Genomic DNA, 23,039 nt, shown 5'->3' with positions numbered 1-23,039 from the left:
TCCATATGGTCAAGGACAGGACAAGGGAAACAGAAAACCTCTGCCTTTGGAAATATTTCCTAACTGTGACGTTTTTAACTGGCATAACTACTAGACTTGAAAGTTGGTGGTTTTCTCTATGAAGAGAATAAGAGAATAACTATAAAGTCCCCAAACGAAGACAGGCAGGGTTGCAAAAGCCTGTAGACCCAGAATTTGCAACACAGAGGCAGGAGGACCACAATCAACCTGTATTTTTTTTTAAAGATTTATTTATTTATTATGTATACAACATCCCTTCCTTGTATGCTAGAAGAGGGCACCAGATCTCATTATAAATGGCTGTGAGCCACCATGTGGTTGCTGGGAATTGAACTCTGGACCTGTAGAAGAGCAGTTAGTGCTCTTAACCTCTGAGCCATCTCTCCAGCCCCTAACCTGTATTTCTTAGTAAGACCCTAGTAAAGGTTAGGCTTAGACTCCAGAAATGAGTCTTCCAATATGTGGTATCATTTTGTCCATTTCCCAGCTCTACAAAGCAATGCGAGAAACCTATAGAAATCATATATATGAAGTTAATTCTATCCATTACTGAGTCTACTGTCTCTAAGAAAACTGGAGCAAATATAAAATATATCCCCTTGTTTGCTATTAACTGCTATGCAAATTTTGCCAATTTGTACATAAGCAAATAACAAAATCCATAATTCTTTATTACTAAGGGTTTATTTACACAATGTTTCAGGTATAATAAAAAATAAGTTACAGTACAAAAGTGCTCTTAGGAAGGAGACACTGAAAAAGGCTGTGATGCTCCATGAGTATCCAGATAAGACACACATTGCAAGTTTGCTGGAGAAGTTTTTAACTACTTCATTACATATATGAAACATACATGAGGCATCATTTAAAGAAATATCCAGTTGTTATATCCACAATGGCGAATTATGACGAGCAGGAGAAAATACAGGTCTAACTTGTAGCTTCAGAAAGTTTTTAGGCCAGGATGTGGTAGCTCACACCTTAAACCCCAGCACTAGAGAGGCAGAGGCAGTGGGATCTCTATGAGTTAAAGTCAGCTTGGTCTACAGAGTGAGTTCCAGAACAGTCAAGGTTGCAATCAGAACAGATCCTGTCTTAAGAGAGAGAGAGAGGGAGAGAGAGAGAGAGAGAGAGAGAGAGAGAGAGAGAGAGAGAGAGAGAGAAACAACAAAAACTTTTAAAGGCAGTATAAAAAGCAGAATGAGAGAAATGGAATGAATTTCAAGGACCAAGATTCAAATGTAAATTACGCCAACTTGCTTTAAAGACTGGGTAAAATGTCAAGGTCCTATATCTAGGAATACAATCTATTGGAAATTCCAGTTTGTTAAAAGAAATAATCTGTGCAGCCCAGCCTAATGAGGACTAAAACATCACATTATAAAGATTCACCTGGGCCTAAAGTTTTAAATGTTCTGTGTTCTCCGAACAATGCTGTTGTGACTTGTGTGCACACACCAAGTAACTAGATGCAAAGGAGAAATCCATCCCCCTTCTTCCCATAGCCCCTGTTAAAAGTTTGCCTTATCCTAAAATAAGGGGAAAAATAAAATTGGTTCATTACATTTAAATAGTTTTGATATTTCTTTGGTCCCTGTCAAATTCTCTTTAAAATAAGATGAATTAAAACCAAAAGAACTTTAAATAATTTCTTCCAGTTCTCACACTTACATTAGACTGTACAAAATGGTCATTTGCTTTGGGTTGGCCTTCTTCACAAGTCTATTTTTTTTTAAGTTGTAATACGATGATATCACAAAGTCTTCTAATTAACTGCTTAGGACTCCAGTCTGCAAAGAGCATGGGTTCTGCTGAGGGGCAGACACACAGCGGAGCTGTCTGTAGGCAGTACAAACCTGCAGTGCGGCTGGATATGGAAGTCCACCTTCAGTCCCAGCTCTTGAGAGCTGAGGGAGGGCTCTCTGACTCTATGGCCAGCTCTACACAACTAGTTCTAGACCAGCCAGTGATACATAGTAAGAACTTGCCTAAAAACAGATAAATATAAAAATGGTGATGAGCCATTCTTCCTGGTAACATTTGCTGGTATACTGCTGTCTTTGTGACCTTTTGTAGTTACTGGGCTTAGACTTGCACTGTCACCTCTAAACCTGGGATTAATTGTTCAATAAACCTAGCATACTGAAAAAATTCAGTTAAACAAGATGTGTGTATTACTTAAAGACAGCCATGAAAACCAGACTTCCAGTGTGAATTTGGGTTTTACTGTTAATCAAAAATGGCTGGGAGGTTTAGCTCATCATTTTGTGATTTTATTTACTTTCATTTTACGTATGGGGGGTTTTGCCTGCATGTATGTACATGTACCACATGCATGCAGTACCTGTAGACACTAGAAGAGGGTGTCACACCCCCTAGAACTGGAATTACTGATGGTTGTGAGCCACCATGTGAATGCTAACAACTGAACTGGAGTCTCCAGTAAGAGCCACAAGTGCTCCTAAAGGTTCAGCCATCTCTCTAGACCCCTTAGCATACCTCTGTGTTGTTCTAAAGAAACTAAAATGTGAGAAGAAATATCCTGGCAGGCAGGCTAGGTTTTTCTATCCTTTGATGCCAATACACACAGGAGTTCAGGAGTCGTACCCCGGAAGGCATGAGGAAAGACAAAAATGTAACTTCCAGTTCACAGAAGCAGATACACATTTGCACTCTGGAATTAGGTAAGACCCTGGTAATGAAGGTATACATGAGTCTAGTGGCGTCTGCTCAGAAAGAATCCTAAATTGCTCGGCAGGGGCGTTGCTCATCTAGGCAGGTTTGTGCTGCAGAACTTGTAGGGTGACAGGTCATCACTGGCGAAGTTTCCATTGACTTCAAGGGGTATTAATGTTGTCCTTGAAAATCCTCAGCTTCCTGGAATACAGAAGTTTAAAAGGATAAGGTCCTTGAGAAGAGTATAAGAGGAATACCCGGCAGTGCCCATCACATGCCCTGAGATCCATAATCCACTTCTATGGAAATACTCTTAAGCTTACTCTCCCACTATAATTTCAACAGGCTTTACTTCCTTCTCTTTATTACATCATTTTCAGACCCAGTGTCTTTTTCGTGCACTGTGCTGAGATAGGACCTTACTATGTGCTCTGACTGGCCTGACACTTATGGGTGTAGCCAGGATTAGCCTAGAACTCACAACATTCCTCCTGCCTCAGCCTCCCAAGTGCTGGGATTACAGGCATGTACCACCACGCTGGCAGTGTCTTTTCTAAGAGCCTCGCGTGGACACTTGGGTGATTGATAGATCACTCACATGCTTTCGTCCCAAGCCCCTTCCCCATCGATTAAATCAACATAAAGGAAAGTAGAGAAGTCAGTAGAATTCATGCATTGCCTACTTTGAAAGCGTTTCCTTTCTTTTTGACATCATTTGTTATTTTTTTATGACTGAACTTTCTCAATTATAGACTTACCTGTACATATTATAACACCCATTTTAAAAATCTGTTTTCTTTTGTAACCATAATACTATTACACACCTAATAAAACCTAATAACTCCCTAATATCCACACTCATGTTCATATTCAAAATCTTAATTACAACCTCCAGTTTTAGTTTTTTCAGACAGGGTCTCATTATGTAGCCCTGGCTGTCCTGGAACTCACTCTGTAGATCAGACTGGCCTTGAACTCACAGATATCCCCCTGCCTCTTCCTCTTGAGTGCTGGAATTAAAATTGAGTACTACCTCCATGCCATGCCCAACCTCCTAGTTTTTTCTAATTTGTTTAAAGTTGTATCTTCTTTCAGAGACTGCAGGCTATACTTGATGACATTAGTTTGTTAAATTTTCTTTAATTTTTATTCAGATTTATTTATTTCATTTTATGAATGTTTTGCCTGAATATTTATGTAGACACCACATGTGTGCTGTGTTCAAAGAGCCCAGAAGAGGATGCTGGATTCGTTGGAACTGATTGTGGATGATTGTGAGCACCATGCGGGTGCTAAGAGTTGAACTCAGGACCTCTGCAAGAGCAGGAAGTGTTCTTAACCACTGAGCCATCTCTCTGATCCTTAGGTCACTTACCATCCTGCCATAAATGTTTTATAATAAAAACCAAATCACCAGATATTAATCTTTTCACTAAAAATGATTTATTAGGCTGGAGAGAGAGCTCAGTTGATAAAGCACTTGCTGTACAGGAATAAACACTTGAGTTCAATCGCCAGAACCCATGTAAATGGCTGGGCCTGGTAGGACATCCTTAGAAGCCAAGCACTGGTGAGACAGAGAGAAGCTTTGGTGGCCACACAGCCTAACTCAAACAAGACCCAGGCCAGTGAGAGACTGCCACAAAACAAAATAAAACAAAACAAAACACAAGGTATATGGCATCTGAGGTTGTCATCTGGTTTCTACATGCATGTACACGCACAAGTGCACATGCATGTACACACGCACACACACACACTCACACATACACGAATGATTTATTCACATGTTGGAGGTTCATTACTGGTGGTGGTAAATATAACCCCCAAACTTCAAAAAGTAGAATTCTCTCAGCTTTAAAGGAAGTAGTCTGGTTTCTTAATCATACGCACAAGTCTCTACGACGTCATCTACGAAGCTAATAAGAAACTAATCTGCCTGGCCTCTGCTTCTGAACAGGAATGTCATTGGCCCTGTAGAGTGACCAGGGATACCTGTCCATGCTGGAGACAAGCTAAACAGCCGAACAAGCTGAAGACAGAAATCACCCACATGGGACCTTACCTCACAGTGTTAGTCTGTATCTTCCAAATAAACGGAGACTTTGTGAGTCTCTTGTTTGAGTTTTTCCTCTTCTTTTCTGTAACAAAGGAACAGAAACCAAATGTCAGATGAGCAAGACAAGAAGCAAAGGTGGCAGGTCCCAGAGCTGCATCAGGTAAGGTACCTGAACCCGGTCCCCATACTTTAGGAAAAAGTACATACACCTGGAAGTCCATTCTAGCTAGAGATCTGAGCTGCCAGTGTCATGTGAGTGATATACCTACACCCCCACGTGACCTACGAGTCCGAGTCCAAACTCAGACACTTCAGAATCCGAGAGAATTCCTCTAGGATCTAATACAGTATGACAGAAGTTTAAAGTCCACACCTCTATTTCATCACGTTATCTTACTTCTAATGCCTACACTCCTCTTTTTATGGTTGGCCTAGAAATCCTCTTTATTGATTATATTCTCTTCAAACCAGAAGGCCATCGGTGAGTTCCTAAGGGACTTCATGGTCAATTACACAAATTTCAGTAAATATTTACTAATTAAAAAATAAGCAAATGGTTTTGGGGTACTTATAAATTCATGTGCCAAAAAATGAATTGAGACTCTTAATTATACACAAAACTTTACTCAACATACACCAAATATGTAAATGTAAGGATGTAACCGAGGGGAGCTGGCGAAATGGCTCAGCAATTAAGAGCGCTGCCTGCTCTTCCAAAGGTCCTGAGTTCAATTGCCAGCAGCCACATGGTGGCTCACAACCATCTGTAGTGAGATCTGCTGCCCACTCTGACCTGTAGGCATACATGCATGCAGGCAGAACATTGTATGTATAATAAATAAGTAAATAAATATTAAATGTAACTGAGAATATGTTCTTAGAAGAAATGAACATCAAAACTGAAACTTTTGTGTCTTAATTGCAGGTAATGTAACTGAAAGTGGTCAGGTGTCCTTACAGCTTAACGATAAGAAGACTTCCACCTCTATTTGAGGGTGGGCAAACTATCTGAAGAGATACATTTCCAGAGATGCTCTATAAAAGGCCACTAAGCACGTGGGAGGAGGATGAGGCTCTTTTATACTAAGATGCCAATCAAAATCTCACTGCGATAACAATGTACGTCCACTAGAGGGCAGTAATCAAAAGTGAATGCTGGAGAGAATGTGGAGAAATTCTAATGCCCTTATATTACTGATAGGAATGCATTGACTGTTACGGGAAAACAGTTTGTCAATTCCTCCAAAAATTCAATTGTTATCAACCACTTGGCAATGTCTCTTCATTATTGGGAGAATTGAAAGTAAGTGTACACAAAAATTTGTGTAGAGTAGGTTCATAGTGATTGATATTAGTTATGATAGCCAAAAAAAGAAGAAAAAAATAGCAACTGTATGTTCATCAACTGAATAGACAAACAATACGTGGTGTGTCCATTATAGTGGAATATCATACAGCTGTTAAAAAGAATGGTGTAGGATGGGGAGCCAGATGACTGGGCAAACTGATTGCTATGCAAGGAGCTAAGTTCAGAGCTCCTGGTGCCCTGTAAAAGCCTCACGTGTGGTAGTGGTGGAGACAGAAGGATCCCAGAGGTTTGCTAGTCAGCCAGTCTAGCCAATCAGCAAGCACCAAGCTCAGTGAGAGACCAAGTCTCAAAGATCACAGACAGCAACAGAGGAAGACCCCCCAGGTGTACCTCTACCTCCACATGGGCACCCACATGCACACAGCACACACAAAGAAAGTATGAAGTAGTAAATATTTTACACAATTGGCAGCTTTTGGAAAGATACTGCTTGAAAGAGCCTAGATGCAAAAGGTCCGGCCGGTATTTTATGGCTCAACTTACACGCTCGAGACAGACACACCCCACAGACAGAAAGCAGGTGAGCAGCTGTTGGGCTGGTGGGAGGGAACGATGGCTAGAAGATAGGGACTTCCTTCCGGGCAAATGCTTAAAAGGTTCTAGAATTGGTGATTATTGCACAACTATGTGTATATTTAAAAGGGTGCATTTTCTTTCAAAGGTTTGTTTATTCTTATTTTATTTGAATGTTTTGTCTGTGAATATGTAAGTGAAGAGCCCACAGAAGCCAAAAGAGAGTGTCAGATCTCCTGGATCTGGAGTTACAAGCAGTTGTGAGCCATCACATGGATGCTGGGAACCAAATCCAGGTCCTCTGCGAGAGCAGGCAACATTCTTAACTGCTGAGCCAGCTCACTGTCCCAAGGGCGAATTTTATAGCTTATAAATTTCATTTCAATTCCCAAATGTTTACTGAGCACTTACTGTCACACTCAGCAGAGCAAACAGTCAGCACTGATTGGTTCAGTGACTGCTGGGTACCTCGCCCTGCAGCGCTTACAAGTGTGCCTCCCTCTACAGCAGACTTCCTTAAGGCCTCACCTGTGCACTTCTCATGCCGCCAAAATCCCACACAACAGCAAAATGCTCTGGTGAGATCTCTTGTAAAATTAAGAAACCCTTTGGATTTTGTTATTGTTGCTGTTTAAAGATTTGTTTTTACGTTTGTATATGTGTCTATGTGGATGCAGATTTGTGCACATAAGTGCAGGTGGTCACTGAGGTCAGAGGCATTGCATTCCCCTGGAGCTGGGGTCCCAAGCTGCTGCGAGCCACCAGACATGGGTGCTGGGGACCGAACTCAGGCCTTCTGCAAGAGCGTCTACACTCTTAGCCATCTCTTAAGTCTCATTAAGAAATCTTTTGTAAAGTTACTACCCTTGTCCTAATTTATCAGTCCTATGAAATGGAACTTCTCACATAGCTGGTCAGAAATAAAAACAACTGTTCAACAGTTATTTGGCCCTACTGTAAAAGTCCAAGAGCCACCCCAAGAGCCCAAGAGGATGAGCAGGCATTCCCGCCAGTGCTCACTCAGCCTTACGATTTTATCCCCTCATCTTTTTCAGCCCTTTTCGCCCAACGCTTTTTCCGGAAGTGCTGGAAGAGGACCACCACAATTACTATTATGATCATCACAGCACAGGCAGAGCCAATGGCCACAGCCAGGAAGAAGATCTCAGAGAACGGCACTGTGAGGAGAAAAAGACAAGGCAGGGCTGTTAGGTAGCTGAAATCTAAAGGCAACGACAACGCATCTCATCATTAACCAGACTCTTCCTTCCTCCTACTTTTAGAAATAAAGCAGCACATCACATTGTAGCCCTTGGCAGCAGTGGGAAACCAACTCAGACTAAACCAGGGCTTCTCCAGTGTGACTCTCTTAGAAGCAGTGACATCACCACTGGAGAGCTTTGAAGTGAAATTCTCAGGCCCCACCCCAAACATGCTGGACTAGAAGCACTAGGGGCTAAATCCAGCCATCTGCGTTTGGACATGTCTTCCAGGTGATGGTGATGACACCCAAATGCTGAGAAGCACTGAGTCAGTCAAACTGCCCAGGAGCTCCACGTTACTGCTAACCTAGGGAGAACGGTGTCCAGCTCAGTCCTGCATAGCCTAATTCCCGCTTTGTCCAGTCAGGTTTCACAGCGCCTGGTGTGTTCCTGTCATTATGATGGAAAAGAAAGGTCACAAGCATTATTCCCAAGGCGCTGTACTGTGTGTTTGTGTGTGTGTGTGTGTGTGTGTGTGTGTGTGTGTGTGTGCGTGTGTGTCCAGGAGGACAGGCAAGTAAAGCAATAAGCCCTAAGAGCCGGAAGAGAATGTCTATGCCAGGAACTCCCAGCCTAGAAGTCATCAGGAAAGATAAAGAAGTTCCAGGGGATCCAATGCCTTCTTCTGGCCTCTGCAGGCACCAGGCACACAAGTGATACACAGATATACATGCAAAACACCGATACACTTAGAGAATGGGGAGTCTCTTTAAGTAGGGGAGCAAATAGGGGAGCAAAGCCACAACTTTCTGTAGGCTCTCGATAAAACAGTGATGTTTAACCACTGCTATGTTCAACCACTGCTGGCTTTTGTGTTGTTTTCGCTGTTACTTTCTGCTGGTTTTGTTTGGTTGGTTGGTTTTTGTGGTTGTGGGGTTTTTTTTTTTTTGCTTCACCTATCAGAAAAGAAAAAACACAAACAACTGAGGTCTAAATATATCACATGACTTTAGTACTCGGATGATGAGCGTGGACCACACAGCTGTCTCTTGGTAGACCCTAGAAAGCTGGCTTTAAACTGATCAAGGTACTAGTGATAGGAGATAGTCACACCACCTGACACACTAAGATGCTTTAAACAATGCTGTGTGTTAGTTAAGAGCACACACTACCTTAACTCTTAAGAAGCTAAGGCAGGGAGATCTCAAGTTTGAAGCCAGCCTGGGCTACATAGAGAGATCTTTTCCCAAATAGCAAAACTTCATCTCAAACATACACACATACACACACACACACACACACACACACACACACACACACACAAGAGCTAGCTCTATCTTATTAACTGTGTGACCTGGGTTATTTATTTATTTTTATTGAATCTCAGTTTCCTATTATGTTAAGACATAACGATATCCACTTCTTGAGTGCTTATAGAAAATAACACAATTCCTATAAATTGTGCCAGCCCACAGTAAGTGCTGGGTACATGTGGCTATTAAAATTTTCAGGACAGTTTAGAGTTTGGAGACTCTCACCAATTTACTGCGTCATTTTGTGCTCACCAAAATCTTTTCTTATTCTCACTGCACACACAACAAAAGTAAAATTTGTGTATAACTCATACACAAGTAGCCAGGACTCAACCCCAGTTCTTCAGCTCAGGAATACTGTGTTCTTTGTCACCTGGCATCATCTTCCAGGTTGTCCCTGTAGTGCAGGTAACCCAATCCACTAGTTAAAGAGCAGTTCGAGGGGTTGGAGAGGTAGCTCAGAGGTTAAGAGCACTGACTGCTCTTCCAAAGGTCCTAAGTTCAATTCCTAGCAACCACATGGTGGCTCACAACCATCTGTAATGAGATCTGGTGCCCTCTACTACTGGCCTATAGAATATATGTATGCAGAATACTATATACATAATAAAAAAAATCTAAAAAAAGGGGGGGCTGGAGAGATGGCTCAGTGGTTAAGAGCACTGACTGCTCTTCCAGAGGACCCCGGTTCAATTCCCAGCACCCACATGGCAGCTCACAACTGTTTGAAGATCCAGTTCCAGGGGATCTGACACCTTTACACCAATGCATATAAAATAAAATTTAAAAAAAAAAAAGAGCAGTTCGAGAGTCTGAGATGGCTGGGCTTGAGTCTCAAGTGACTTCATTTACTAACTATATGAATTTGGGGAAGTGACTTACACTTGGTGAGCCCCAGTTTTCTTGTTAGTAAAATGGGAGACACTAAATCTACAACAGATTCATGAGATGTGTAAAGAACAAACAAGATGAATCTGGAGAGAGGGCTCAGCAGTTAAGAGCACTGGCTTCTTTTTCAAAGGACCTGGGCTCGATTCCCAGCACTCACACAGTGGCTCACAACTCTTTGTAACTCCAGTTCCAAGGTGCCTGACACCCTCTTCTGGCCTCCATGGGCAGCAGGCACTGAAACGGTGCACAGACATATGCAAGCAAACCACCCACGCACATAATTATTTTAAAAGGATAGATAAAATGTATCGCGTCAACTCCTGACAGCCGGTGCGCCCGGTAAACACTGGCGACCGTGATTGACAGTGTGCCCAGATTAAATGAGACAGTGTGTGCCAAGCACTTCAGATTGTGCCTGGCACACCAGGTACGCAGTACGCATCTGTAATAAACTAGAGAATGAACTGACCTATTGTGAGTCTTTTTATCAGAGTGGCTTCCTGTCCCTTTCACGAACTCAAGGCCATTCTTGTCACCGATTCCTCAGATCTCTTTGCCTTACTTTGTTTCTTTCCAGCAGCAAACAAAGCCTTTATTTTTTTTTTCACCCAGGACTCCGCAGTCTCTGAAGTTCCCAGCCCTGAAGCCCTAGGCCCTCTCTCCCTTCCAACAACATCACAAAAGATGCCCCCCCCTTTTTCTGTTAGCTCTCACTTCCCAAAACCTACCAGTATGCACCACGCTGAGCCGGATGGACCCTACCAGACCATCCACGTCAGGTGGGTTCTTCACCTGGCAGGTGTATGTCCCATTGTCATCGAACTGCAGCTTCCAGAGGATGATGGAGACATCGTACCGCTCGGGGTTGCCATCCCAGACCACTCGGTCCTTGAACCGTCCACTCATGGGTCTGAAGGGATCCACGTGGTAGTAGAATACCTATAGAGGAGAAAGGATGACCTCTCCCACTCTGTATGGGGCAGGAGGTTGAGATAGTAGGGGTGGAAGAGAAGCCTCAGCAAATCTGACTAAAGCTAGCTCCTCAGAACACTCTCTTGCTTCCCTTTTCTCAGATATAGCACTCTCTTTCCCAAGAACTGGTTCCCAACTTAACCCTGCTCATCTGGTCAACACAGAAAGGCAAGAAAAAAAGACCTTAATATAGTGATTCTCAACCTTGCTAATGCTGTGACCCTTTAATGCAGTTTCTCATATTGTGGTGACCCCCAACCATAAAATTATTTCATTGCTACTTTGTAACTATTATTTTGGTACTGTTACTGAATGTAAATATCTGTTTTCCGATGGTCTTAGACAATCCCTGTGAAAGGTTCGTTTGACCCCGAAGTTGAGAATTGCTGCCTGAATATGAATACATCCTAGTCAAGGGTCTGCTGGAAGGTGACAAGAATCCACTTACAAACTGCTCACGTCCCCCATCTCGAGGCCGGAAGTTCCACGTCACTGTCAGGGCATCACCCACAGGGGCAAAGCTGGAGAAAGTGCATTTTAACCGAATGTCTGTTCCATTGACTGCCTCCAGGGCCCCGGAGGTGTAAATTTCCACCGCTATTGTAGGACAAAGGGCTGCAAGGAAGGGAAGGAAAGGGGTTAACAGCGGGCATACTCGGTGAGCACTGACACTTTCCAAATAAGCCAGCCTCCAAATTCACTTCGCCTCAAGTCTTCTTACACTCCTACCTACACACCACCTTGACCCTCCCATCCCGAGGGCCAATTAAAAGTTCTGCCCAACAAACTACCTGGTGTTCTCACTTCTTCACAGCCACGGTACCAACTTCGGAACTATAGCCAGAAACTACAAACTTCAGCCAATAAGATGGAAATCAGAAACAAAAATCCAAACGTTGGTCAGACATGGAGTACTAAGATCAAGCAATAAAATATATGTAAAAAAAAAAAAAGTCTCTAAGCAGGTACGGTTTCCAGCGTGTAGACTTGGGATTGCTACTAGCCTGCAGGTTAATCCACCCCAGCAGCTGCGCTGGCCCGCACCCCTGGAACCTTAGACCACGTGGCGTATTTACAAGTTCAGTGTGTGCATTGGGGCAGCTTCAAAACCACAGCGGGTTCTCGCTTCCTAGGTTTGCTCCGCGGTGCTGCAGGGAGTCAGCAGACAAAATCCTCCCACAAAAATCCAAGGGCCAAATCTAGGCAGCAGCCAAGGCTGAGAGCAGCCACACAAAGATGGTGTGTAACCTGAGATCAGAAAGCCCTGTCTGTGCCTGAATCACGAGCGGCCAAACACACCTAAACCTGTTTGCCCAAAGCACTGCCCCAAAGCAACCCACCGAACTGAAGTTTCCGTGAAGTCTGGACTAGAACGAACTGCAGCCGGGTCTCGAGCTCCCAACAGAGCGCTTAAGACTTCTTCGAGCCACGAATTCTGTCTTTACATAGAGTGGGATGGTGAAGGTAAAATCTTTTAGAAGCCCGCCAGTTCTTACCTGTGAGCTGAAAGCCCAGGAGAAGTGGAAGCACACGCGCAGGGCTCTTACCATACATCAGGGAAAGCCAGTCGTGGCCCCAGAGGCCAGACCCGGCAGACCCAGGACTCCAGCACCCTGCCAAGGACAGAACGAGCAGGCACCCAGGCACCGCAGTTTTTCCCCAGAGAGGTCCGAATCCCTCACTATGGGAGGGGGAACAGCAGAGCCAGCCAGTGACTCACCCCGCCCCAGCCGGTGCAGCAGCGCTGGAATGAAAGGTGGGGCCTCCGCACCCAGCTCCCTCCTCCCTGTTCTCTCTTCCCGCCCTCCTCAACACTCCAGCCCTCTGCGCAAAGGTCTCAGATTCTGAGGTCCTCTCTTTACTTTTCCGGCCTGGCCTCCGGATGGCCTCAGAAGCAGCCAGAAGAGGTGGTGCCAGTGTGAAATGTCCCTGGCTACTCTGGGTTTAGCTACACACACCCTTTTAAAATAGGTTATATAGTCTTGCCTTGGAAGTGAACGCTGAAAGTAGCTCGCTGTGATTCCAGACCTTGGGACTCTATAACCTAGGACCTGGCTCAGCACAACTCCCAGAAAAAAATAATGGGAGTTCCTTAGGCCCCTCTGGGAACCCAGTCCCACCCCTGATGCAGGCCGTTCTTCCTGAGACTCAGCAGAGAGAAACCAAACCAATCTCGGGGCCAGATCCTTTCCCAGGTGGGGACAGCTCCCCAGCTCTTTCCCCCACCTCAGCACAGTTTGCAAAGTACTTTGCTGGCTATCCACAACCCTCCGGAAGGGCTACTGCTTTAAGAGTGAAGAGAGTAACAACCCGGGAGGTAAGCAATTGTCCGGAATCTTTTTGAGTTTTATTTTACAATTTGAGGCAGTCTCATGTTGTAGCCCAAGCTGGGCCTTGAACTTGTGATACCATCACCCAGCTTTGGCAAGACTTGGGATTAAACCCAGGACCTTGTGCTTACTAGGCAAGTGCTCTGGCGCTGAGCTACACCCACAGCCTATGGGAATCTTTCTGACTTGTATGTGCTCTCTGTCCACAAAACAAAGGCTGACACGAGTAATTTAGTCAGTGAACTCTCAAGGAATTAGTCATTTGGAAGGAGAACTTTTCCTGTGCCCTGGGTTTTGACTGCCATTTTTAGGACAGCCACCTGTGTGAGAAGTGTCAAATGTTGAGATAAAGGCTTCATCGGGGAAGAGTTACAGATTAACAACACAATAGCAAGCTGACAGAAACAGGAGACCAAAGACAGCATGTAGCTGCAAAGTGGGCAGAGACAGCTCTCTAAGTCTTGGGGCCACCAAGCCAACAAGCCTGGCCACCTGAGTTCCGTCTCTGGAACCCATGTGGTGGAAGGAGAAAATCGATACCTGAAATCTGTCCTCCAACCTCCTCCACATGTATGCTGTGGTACACATGTGCACATGCACACACACACACACACACACACACACAGAGAGAGAGAGAGAGAGAGAGAGAGAGAGAGAGAGAGAGAGAGAGACTAGTTAAAATGTAATTAAATTTTTTTAAATAAGTAGGCCAGACGGGGCATAGTACCCTGAACACACTCAAGTTGCCCTTATCCTTGGATTAGCTATCTAGAAACTTTTTAGTGACTCATGGTCTTCTGGCTGAGCCCTGGAACAAAGGGTGCTAGGAAGGAAAGCAAGGGCCAGGTTGGGTAGAAAAAATACAGAAACATCAGGCTAGGGGTACAGGCTGCTCGAGGACAAAGCTCATGCACAAGACCTATTGAGTGTGTGATAAAACAAAAGAGACCAAATTCCACCCAAAGAGAGGTAAATTATAGAACTGAAGAAAAGAGAAAAGCATGGGAGAGAGGTGGAGCAAGAATGGGTGGACAAACCTACTCATTAAACCGTGGAGCCCAGGGGCTGCCCCGAGGGAGGTCAGCTGCAAGCTTGCACCGATGTGTTACTGAGATGAGTGTTTCTGGAAGAGTGTCTGGCTCTTTCACAAGCCTCTAGGTCTTTCTGAGCATTCCCAAACGGAAAACCAGGCTGCTGAAGAGGCATTTACATGGTGGTAAAATGCAACCTTTCCCGTAGGTAGGTCAGAAGAAGTCAGCTCTGGGAATGTGGCAGCGGAAAAAAGTTAAAGGAAACTTCATCTTGGTCGGCTTTCAGCTTGGCTAGGTAATGCAGTTCCAGAAGGAGAGAGAGGGGCATGGGGAGGTTAAGTTGACAGCAGATTGCAAAATTCAGTGAGAGGGTGGAGTTTGCTGAAGGACTAAAGAACACTAAACACAGCAGGTGAGGAACCAGGGCAGGAGCCACTGAGCAGAATAGAGAGCCTGTTGTCCGAGCAGAGGAATCCCTCCCTGGTCACCAGATGCCCTGAGAGCTGGCAGTCAGCCCTGCTCTGAGGGGCACAGCTGCCCGGATCCCATTCCTCAGCTCAGGTCAAGTTCTTGGCGTTGTGCTTGGCAATGCCAGTTCCTTCCAGTCAACAGGAGAAGGAGGCTTCAAGTCACTCACTGTTCCCCACCGTGGGTGAGGAAGGAGGCCGGGAGCTGAACCTGTTAGGAGAAAACGACATAAAATATGCAGGGCTTCAATCAAAACTAGAGGCATAAGGAATCGTGTGTGCCTTGGCAAACAAAGAAAGAAAGAAAGAGAGAGAGAGAGAGAGAGAGAGAGAGAGAGAGAGAGAGAAGAAAGAAAGAAAGAAAGAAAGAAAGAAAGAAAGAAAGAAAGAAAGAAAGAAAGAAAGAAAAAATGAGATTCTGTTCTGAGGATTACAAGGAAATGTTCAACGACTCTGCTTTTCCCTTAAACATTTCCAGAGAAGAGCCCTGATTGTCGTTAAATGTGTGCCATGACCTCAGTGTTCAAGGCGCCACCTCTCCCGACTGTCTACGTAGGTCGCTGGAGGATATTCAGACCTCTGCAGGCAGGAAACTCAGTGGGGGCGCCGGAGACATAAAGACATGGCCTGCACTGACTACTGACTATCCATAAAACATATTTTCCAGTATCCCTAGGCAAAAAATAAAATGCACAAGGAAAATCACCTGCTATTTTCAACATTAGATCAAGTCAGCATACTGTGAAGCAAGGAAGAACGTATAATTTAGCTTTTAGGGTTGTTCGAACAAAGCATTTGTTTACTCAAAAGTTTCTGTCAGGGACCTACTAAGGGGAAAATGTATTAAATGCTTCCTTCCTATGGGCTAGGGATGCAGTTCGGTTGGTAGAGGGCTTGCCTAGCATGCAGGAGGCCCTGGGTTCCATCCTCAGCGCTGCTGTAACCCCAGCTCTCAGGAGGTGGGGGCAGGAGGAGCAGGCCAAGTCAACCTCAGCTGTGTGTTTGGGGCTAAGCATTTGAAGAGTGCCTAGGCTGTGGGAGATCCTGTCTAACATAGAGAGGGAGGGCAAAGGCAGGAGGACAGGGAAGGGGGGATCTTAAAATGCTTCTCATGTGCTTTTCTAGATATGCAAAGTAGAATAAGGCACTTGAGTCTGGACCATCTAAAGAGTATTTGGTGGAGCGGCTCGGTAATCGATTACATTTGTGACTTTTGAATTTGGTCCTTAAAAAATAGATAGACTTCTGGAAAGAAAAAGAAGGGACAGATGGATGGGATGTGGCAGCTACAAGGGTCGGGGGCCACCACCTCTCAAATCTTGACTGCTGGGAGGAGCAGAAGACCAGGTGAGAAGCTAGACCTCCCTGGGCAGCACCCTCACTGGTCATCCAAAGAATGTGAATTTGGCTCTTACAATTGTTCCAGAGGATGACGGCTTTACTTAGGTCAGATGCTGAGAATCTATTCCACATGGCCTCTTTGGGGAAACACCTAACACTGTCTTATATAAACCTACAACCACTCTAGCAATTCTACCCCAAGGTATTTACCCAAGAGAAATGGAATCTTATACCAGAAGGAGATCTCCCAAGAAATATTAATAGCAGCTTTGTTCATTGATATCCCTAACCAGAAACACCCCAGGGGACCATCAACACAAGATAGATGATTATGCTATCAAATATTCTTACAATAAATAGTATTCGGCAATAAAAACAAATAGACTGATGATACCATTTGGGTGAATCTCAAAAATATGCTTAGCAAAATTAGCAAGATACACAGCAGTGTGTAACTCTTTGATTCAATTTATATAAGGTTATAGAATAGGTTCTAGAATCTTGAATAAAATTGGAGTTTCATCCAGAGTTGGAGGTAAGAGGCACGTGGAAAACAGGGTGGAGGATTACAAGTTGGTGGTCTGCTTGGACTACAGAGAGGTCAAGGCCAACCTGGGTACGTAGTATATTCAAGGCTAGACCAAATGCACAGAAGAAGAAAACGAAAAGAATGTTTTTGGTGGGGAAAATCATGTGTTAAATGTTTGTTCATGAAGGATTGGGAGGTGAGGATTGATTAGAGAGGCAGGGAAGGTTTGAGAACTTTCTGGAATGATATTAGTCTTCTACATTTTGATAAGCATTTGAGTTACTATATTTTATTACTTGTAGAGAACGTCTGAGGAGAGCCAGGCAGATGGCTCAGCCAGTAAAAGCACTTGCCGCACAAGCCAGAAGACCTAAGTTCAAGCCCCAGAACCCACATAAGAAGCAAATCTGTAATCCCAGCAAGCCTGCGGTAAGGTCGAAGGCAGAGACAGGGCCAGAAGCTCCCAGGTAGTCTGGAGTATGCTATACAGCGCAGAAAGAGAGACCTCACCTCCAAAAAGACAGACAGTAGGAACTGACTCCCAAAAACTGTCCTCTACCTCCACATGCACAAACACATTAATTAATTAACTAATTAATTAAGATTGTTTTAAACTGAGGAAGCAAAAGAGGGTTTTATTGGGCTCGCAATTTAAGAAGTTTCAGTCCATGGTCATCTCGACCCATTGCGTTCAGGCTGGTAACAGGCAGATATAAGGCAGTGAACAGGCCTGGAAAGCTGCTCACCTCATAGCCGAGGAAGCTGTCTGCTCTCTCAGCGCATGCCCCCTTTCCTCTAACTAATGCTTCCTCCTGTTTTCTGCCACCTCCCAACAATAGTACCCAGTTATTAATGCATCTGTGCGTTAATCCACCAAGTAGACCAGAAGCTCCATGAACCAGGTATCTCTCATGGTACCACCAGGTGAGAACCACACCTATAACACATATGCCTCCATGGGGCAGGGGAGCGCTTCTCATCAAACCCACGATGGCGTAATAAGGTTTACTAACATTCAAAAACAGATTATAGCTGGGCATGGTGGCACACACCTTTAGTTCCAGCATTCAGAAGGAAGAGGCAGATGGTCTCGAACTGGTCTACATAGTGAGTTCCAGGACAGCTAAGGTTATATAGTAAGACCCTGATTTTAAAAAAGAGGATTATATCCGCCTGCTGTGGGTGCTGGAAACTGAACTCAGGTCCTCAGAAAGGGCAGCATGTGCTCTTAACTACTAAGTCATCTCCCCAGCCACTTCTACTTTTGTTTTGCATTTGTTCTTTGAGACAGGGTTTCTCTGTGTAGCCCTAGCTGTCCTGGAACTCTGTAGACCAGGTTGGTCTCGAACTCACAGAGATCCAGCTGCCTCTGCCTTCCAAGTGCTGGGATTAAATGCGTGCACTACCAGTGCCTGGCCACCCCTCTTACTCTTATTTCTTAATCCTATCATACATATTCCCTTAGCAGGTCTTGACATATAGTTATTAGTTTAAATCTTTACTCACATTCATTTATGTGTACACGTGTGTATGTGTGTTATAATAAATAGGAGGAATACCAAGAAAAAGAAAGAGGATTATAAACAAACAGCGAGTTCTCATTCATTCTGAATTATCAAGGGGAAAGTATGTTTATTTCTGTGAGTTAAGTGTTCAAAATACATAAAAAAACAAAACCCAAGCTAGATGGGCAATAGATTTGTGGTAGCAAGCACAACAGAACATTATCTGCAGAGCTTAGGCGGGATGAGCGGCTGTCCACTGGAAAATTCTTCTGTGCTTGTCCTGAAATTTTTTCCACAGTAAAATATTGATGGGCAATCTCCTTCATTCACTACATTTTTTTAGCATTAAGTAAATGTTTGAGGTTCATTATCTTACATCATTCTAATTAGAATGCTGGTCGTTTTTTTAACAAAAATTACCACTCATGGTTGAAAACTACCAGTTAGAAAGCACTTACTATGCAGCTAGCTCTGCAGGGAGCATTTTTAAACATTGAGTCTGACGCCCTAAACTGTGAGGCGAGCAGGTCCTCTACATTTTATAGACAAGAAAGCAGAGGCTCAAAGAGATTTATTCATTCAAGTTCCCACCGTTGTCTATTGCCAGGCATTGTGCTTGGTATTAAACAAGAAGTTTGGTTTTGTCCTCAAGTTGATATCTGTTGGAAAACAGTCAAATAAAGGGGTGACTACCACACAGTGAGCCTAATGAGCTGTGATGAGAGACTAGACGTCCTTGGGCCCCAGAGGCTTCCCAGTGAGGAAACACCCCGCACAGTGGGCTAGAAGCCATAAGATCTAGAGTTGGGTCGGCATGGGGGTGAACTGCAAGCCTAGACCATTCATTCAACAATCACTTTTGACTACTATGACAGGTCAGGCATTCTTGGTGCAAGGAACACAACAGCAAACAAAGGAGGCTGGGATGGTCATGCAAGACCCATCGGACTTAATGACACGTGAGGAAAGTCTGAATAAAATGAGAAGGAAGTATTCTGGGAAGAGGAACTCATAAGCTCGGAAGTTCTGATATCAGAGGATGCTTAGAGTTTTGACGAGAAATAAGGAGGTCACTGTGGCTGTGGCAGAGAAGAGCAGTGGCTAGGAAATCTGGACAGAGAATAAAGGAAGAGCAGACCACACAGGAACCTTGGGGACCTCACAAAAGACTGCCCTAGACTGGGCATGGCAGCATAGTCTTTGATCCCAGAATTTAAGGAGCAGAACCAGGAAGATCTTTGTGAGTCTGAGGCCAGCCTGGTCTACAGACCGAGTTAGTTCCAGGACAATCAGAGCTACACAGTGAGATCCTGTTTAAAACAAAGAAAGGAAAGAAAAAAGACTTTGCCTTTATCTTAAGCAGTCACTAAAAGGCCATGAGAAATAGGTACAAGCCATGCTAAATAAATTACAAACTGCAAACAAAGTTTATCCAAAATATAAGAAAAGATAATTCACAACAAACGTGACTTTAAAATGGTCATAGAACTCGAATAGATAGTTCTCCAAATAAAATATAAAATAGCTAAAAAAAGTATAGGAAATCATCAGAAAAATGCAAACCAAAGCCTCAGTTAAAGGCCAAATAATAGATGGTTATTATTTTAAAAACAAAAAAGTATTTTTAACAAAAAATGAAGACATTGGAATCCTTGTCCATCTCTGATGCTCTGCCACTATGGAAAACAGGCTGTCAGTTCCTCAAAAAAAAAAAAAAAAAAGTCACACAGAGGTCTAGAGGGCTGGTTCAGTTGGTGAGAACCTGTCATACCAACAGGAAGACCTGAGTTTCAATTCTCAGTACCTGTATACAAAGCGAGGTCCTGTAGTGTTTGCTTGTGACTGTGCTCTGGGCAGAAACAGTTCTGGAGTTCACTGGCCAGCCAGCCTGACTCAGTTGAGAACTCCAAGTTTAGTGAGAGTCCCTATCTAAAAACAACAAAGGCAGAGAGTATCTGAGGGAACACCCAGTGTTGACCTCTGGCTTCCACACGCATGAACTGACCCTTGCAAGCCCGGCACACAGGAACAGACTCTGTTTGATTCTACTTGTTGGGGAGGCGCACCATTAATGATCAAACCCTTGAGTCGACTGAGGCCACCCAGAGCTGTGGGGAGAGGAAAGTGCACAGAGAGTGTCCAATGCTTCCAGAGCTTCCCTTTGGGAATGTGAGGCAACCCAGGAAAGGTCCAAGAGTCCAGATGACGATGGTTGCCAAGCAATGTACTGTGTTTACTACCATTTAAATGCCATGCTATTGATAGTTACTGTTGTTGTTTCTATTTGTTTACTTATTTGGTGGCTATGAGAGTGAGGGCATACACATGTCGTGATGCTTATGTGGAGGACAGAGGACAACTCTCAGGAGTCCGTTCTCTCTGCCTACCTTGTGGGTCCCAGGTCATCAGACTTGGTGGCAAGCACTTTTACCTGCGGAGCCATGCTATAGAATTTCTGCTACCTTTCTCACCCCCAAAAAGAGAAAAAAAGAAAAAGGAAGGAAGGAAGGAAAACAAGCAGGCAAGGCAGTTATAAGGCAGGGTGAAAACAACCAAACTCATGTATACAGCAATGGCTCTGACTGCTACATGGGTCTCTGTGTCTTATCAAGTGCGAGTAATAGGCTCCCAGTGGAGTGAAGACCAAAGAAGGCTCATCATTAAGAACTTAACACATCACAAATCAGTCAGCCATCGTGTGTCCAATTCTGAAGTCATGCACAAGGTAAGCAGAGGAAGTAAGTGTTTGAGAAGTGATCCCAGGTAGGGAATAGAATGTTACAGAGCTGGGGAAGAAGGGCAGCAGTTGAAAGGGGTTGAATATGGTGGAAGAAAGGGGATAAAACGAGTGGATGGAAATCTAATCAGGAGCTGATTCTAAAGGCCTCTGGTAAGGTTCAGGAACCTGCACTTTATCCAAGGGCAGTGGGATGCACTAAGGGGTCAGATTTGTGCAGTAGAAAGATCACCTGGCTGTGACTGGAGAAAGACATCAGGAAAAGGTAAGGCAAGGCAAGAGGCTGTTTCCAGCATGCAGGGGGTGATTCCACCTGAACCAAGGAAGCTAAGAAACTGCAAGATACTAGGGAGCTAGGGTGGAAGTGATTGGTACGATTAGTCCATGATTACAGGAGAGCACCTTGGAGAGCAAATGCTGAGGCCGATCCCTCAGTTTCCAGCACAGGCAAAAGGTAGCTGCCTTCTGAAACAAAGAATCTGATGTTCTTGAGAGACAGTCGGGCAGAGATGGTCAAACCAAGCTTACAGGAGGCCATTGCTTGGACTAATCTCCTCCACCAGGCCCGGTAGACCAGCAGACTAGACCAGGCCAGAGTGGAACAGGCACTAAAGCAGCTATTTAGCCAACCTCACTCAGGTCTGCAACGGACCAGTTTAAACCACTGCAAACAGCCAGGAGTCATCAAAACCAATTAGAAAAAATGTGATTGGCCTGAGTCAGACACACCAGGACATCTCTGGCATCCCTGCCCTAGAAGGAAAGTACCTTTGAGCTGGATAGGTCTGGCTTTCCTTTCCTTTTCTAGGTCCTTGGGCTAGAAAAGCCCCCTTTTCTCTTTCATGTTGACCTCCCCGTTGTAGACTAGCGATTACTGGGGTACAGAGGATGTTCAGTACATATTGAAGTTGGTGAGCTAGGGAGAAGCCATTTCATTAGAAAGTCAGGCTGTCCAGGTCATCTGCAGGCTGACTGGGAGGGACTGATTGCTAAGGAGACACGTTTTGGTTCAAAGGACCAGTCTCACTGAGCAGCTCAGAGAAGGAGGTAGCTGGAAGGGGACATGGGCTAGAAAAGCCTCCTAGTTTGGGGTTTATTTGTTAATTTTGAGGCTAAAAGACCTTGAGGTAGGTGGTGACACACACCTGTACGTACTCAGGAAACTGGGGAATAGGAGGATGGCTGAGGATAGACAGAAAGAAGGAGGCAGGGGAGGGGAGGAGGGGAGCGGAGGGGAGGGGAAGACTGAGATTTAGCTTGTCCAAATGCTCACAGGGATAATCCAGCATCAGGAGAAAGTGTAACCCTTTCACCAAAAGCAGTAAAGACTTTTCTGGTCTCTTAGGCTGCCCCTGGTTTATACCTGTGATCCCACTGTGATGACTGCCAGTCATGGAGCAGGAGCAGAAAGAAGTTCAGATGGTTAACACAGAAGAAAGAAGACCTCAGCATGGCTGTGAATATGGAGAATTTAGAAAGCAAGAAAGCCAGGAGGTAGCGGTAGATGCCTTTAATCCCAGCCCTTGGGAGGCAGAGGCAGGTGAATCTTTGTGAGTTTGAGGTCAGTTCGGGCTACAAAATGAGTTCCTGGATGACCAGGACTGTTACACAGAGAAACCCTGTCTGGGGTGTTGAGGGGGGAGAGAAAGAAGGAAGAAAGGAAGGGAGGGAGGAAGGGAGAGAGGGAGGGAGGGAGGGAGGGAGGGAGGGAGGGAGGGAGGAAGGGACGGAGGGAGGAAGGAAGGAAGGAAGGAAGGAAGGCGGGCAAAAAGCAAAAAGCACATGCACTCATGAGTGTGTGTGTGTGTGAGGGGAGGTGTCCTCCTAATTAAGAAGTTCTCATTTGATTGTTTCTATTCTATTTGTTCTGTTTGTATCACGGGCAGGAAAGGTTACTGTTCTCGGGTGAGAGAAGGGGATAGGGGACAGACAAACATCTTCAAGACAGAGACTAATACAGTTTCTAACTGGAAGGTGAGCAGAAGCTGGCCAAAGTAGAAAACTTGGAGATCAAGTAGTGTAACCATGGTAACATAACTAATGACCCAGTCAGATTCAAAACCAGGTCTGCCTGACTGGCAAG

The 23,039-nt window shown here is 44.6% G+C and overlaps 1 protein-coding gene and 1 long non-coding RNA gene across 4 annotated transcripts; one reads left to right on the top strand and one right to left on the bottom strand.

Moving 5' to 3' along the window:
• Nucleotides 1–686: 686 nt before the first annotated feature.
• Nucleotides 687–12,768, bottom strand: Mpzl2 (myelin protein zero like 2). 2 transcript variants are annotated; one of them, XM_048417083.3, is made up of 6 exons: nt 12,513–12,764; nt 11,465–11,631; nt 10,773–10,983; nt 7,669–7,816; nt 4,763–4,838; nt 687–2,898 (listed from the first exon to the last, which is right to left on the bottom strand). In XM_048417083.3, exons 1-5 carry the CDS (start codon nt 12,568–12,570, stop codon nt 4,772–4,774), a joined length of 651 nt encoding a protein of 216 aa, XP_048273040.1. In that variant the 5' UTR covers nt 12,571–12,764; the 3' UTR covers nt 687–2,898; nt 4,763–4,771. The 2 variants fall into 2 exon arrangements, with proteins under 2 accessions (XP_048273040.1, XP_085544794.1); XM_085688668.2 differs by lacking the exon at nt 7,669–7,816 and having other exon boundaries at nt 12,513–12,768.
• A 66-nt stretch (nt 12,769–12,834) lies between these two features.
• LOC125388770 (uncharacterized) lies at nt 12,835–22,606 on the top strand. 2 transcript variants are annotated; one of them, XR_015001621.2, is made up of 4 exons: nt 12,835–13,333; nt 17,017–17,143; nt 20,832–20,944; nt 22,302–22,606. It is a non-coding gene; the product is annotated as an uncharacterized LOC125388770 (long non-coding RNA). The 2 variants fall into 2 exon arrangements; XR_015737718.1 differs by lacking the exon at nt 12,835–13,333 and adding an exon at nt 15,916–16,191.
• Nucleotides 22,607–23,039: the final 433 nt, after the last annotated feature.

The sequence above is a fragment of the Myodes glareolus genome, chromosome 4 (assembly GCF_982192425.1).
Source record: "Myodes glareolus chromosome 4, mMyoGla1.1, whole genome shotgun sequence".
In the NCBI taxonomy this organism is placed as follows: Eukaryota; Metazoa; Chordata; class Mammalia; order Rodentia; family Cricetidae; genus Myodes; species Myodes glareolus.
This window is presented reverse-complemented; position numbering and strand designations above follow the sequence as displayed.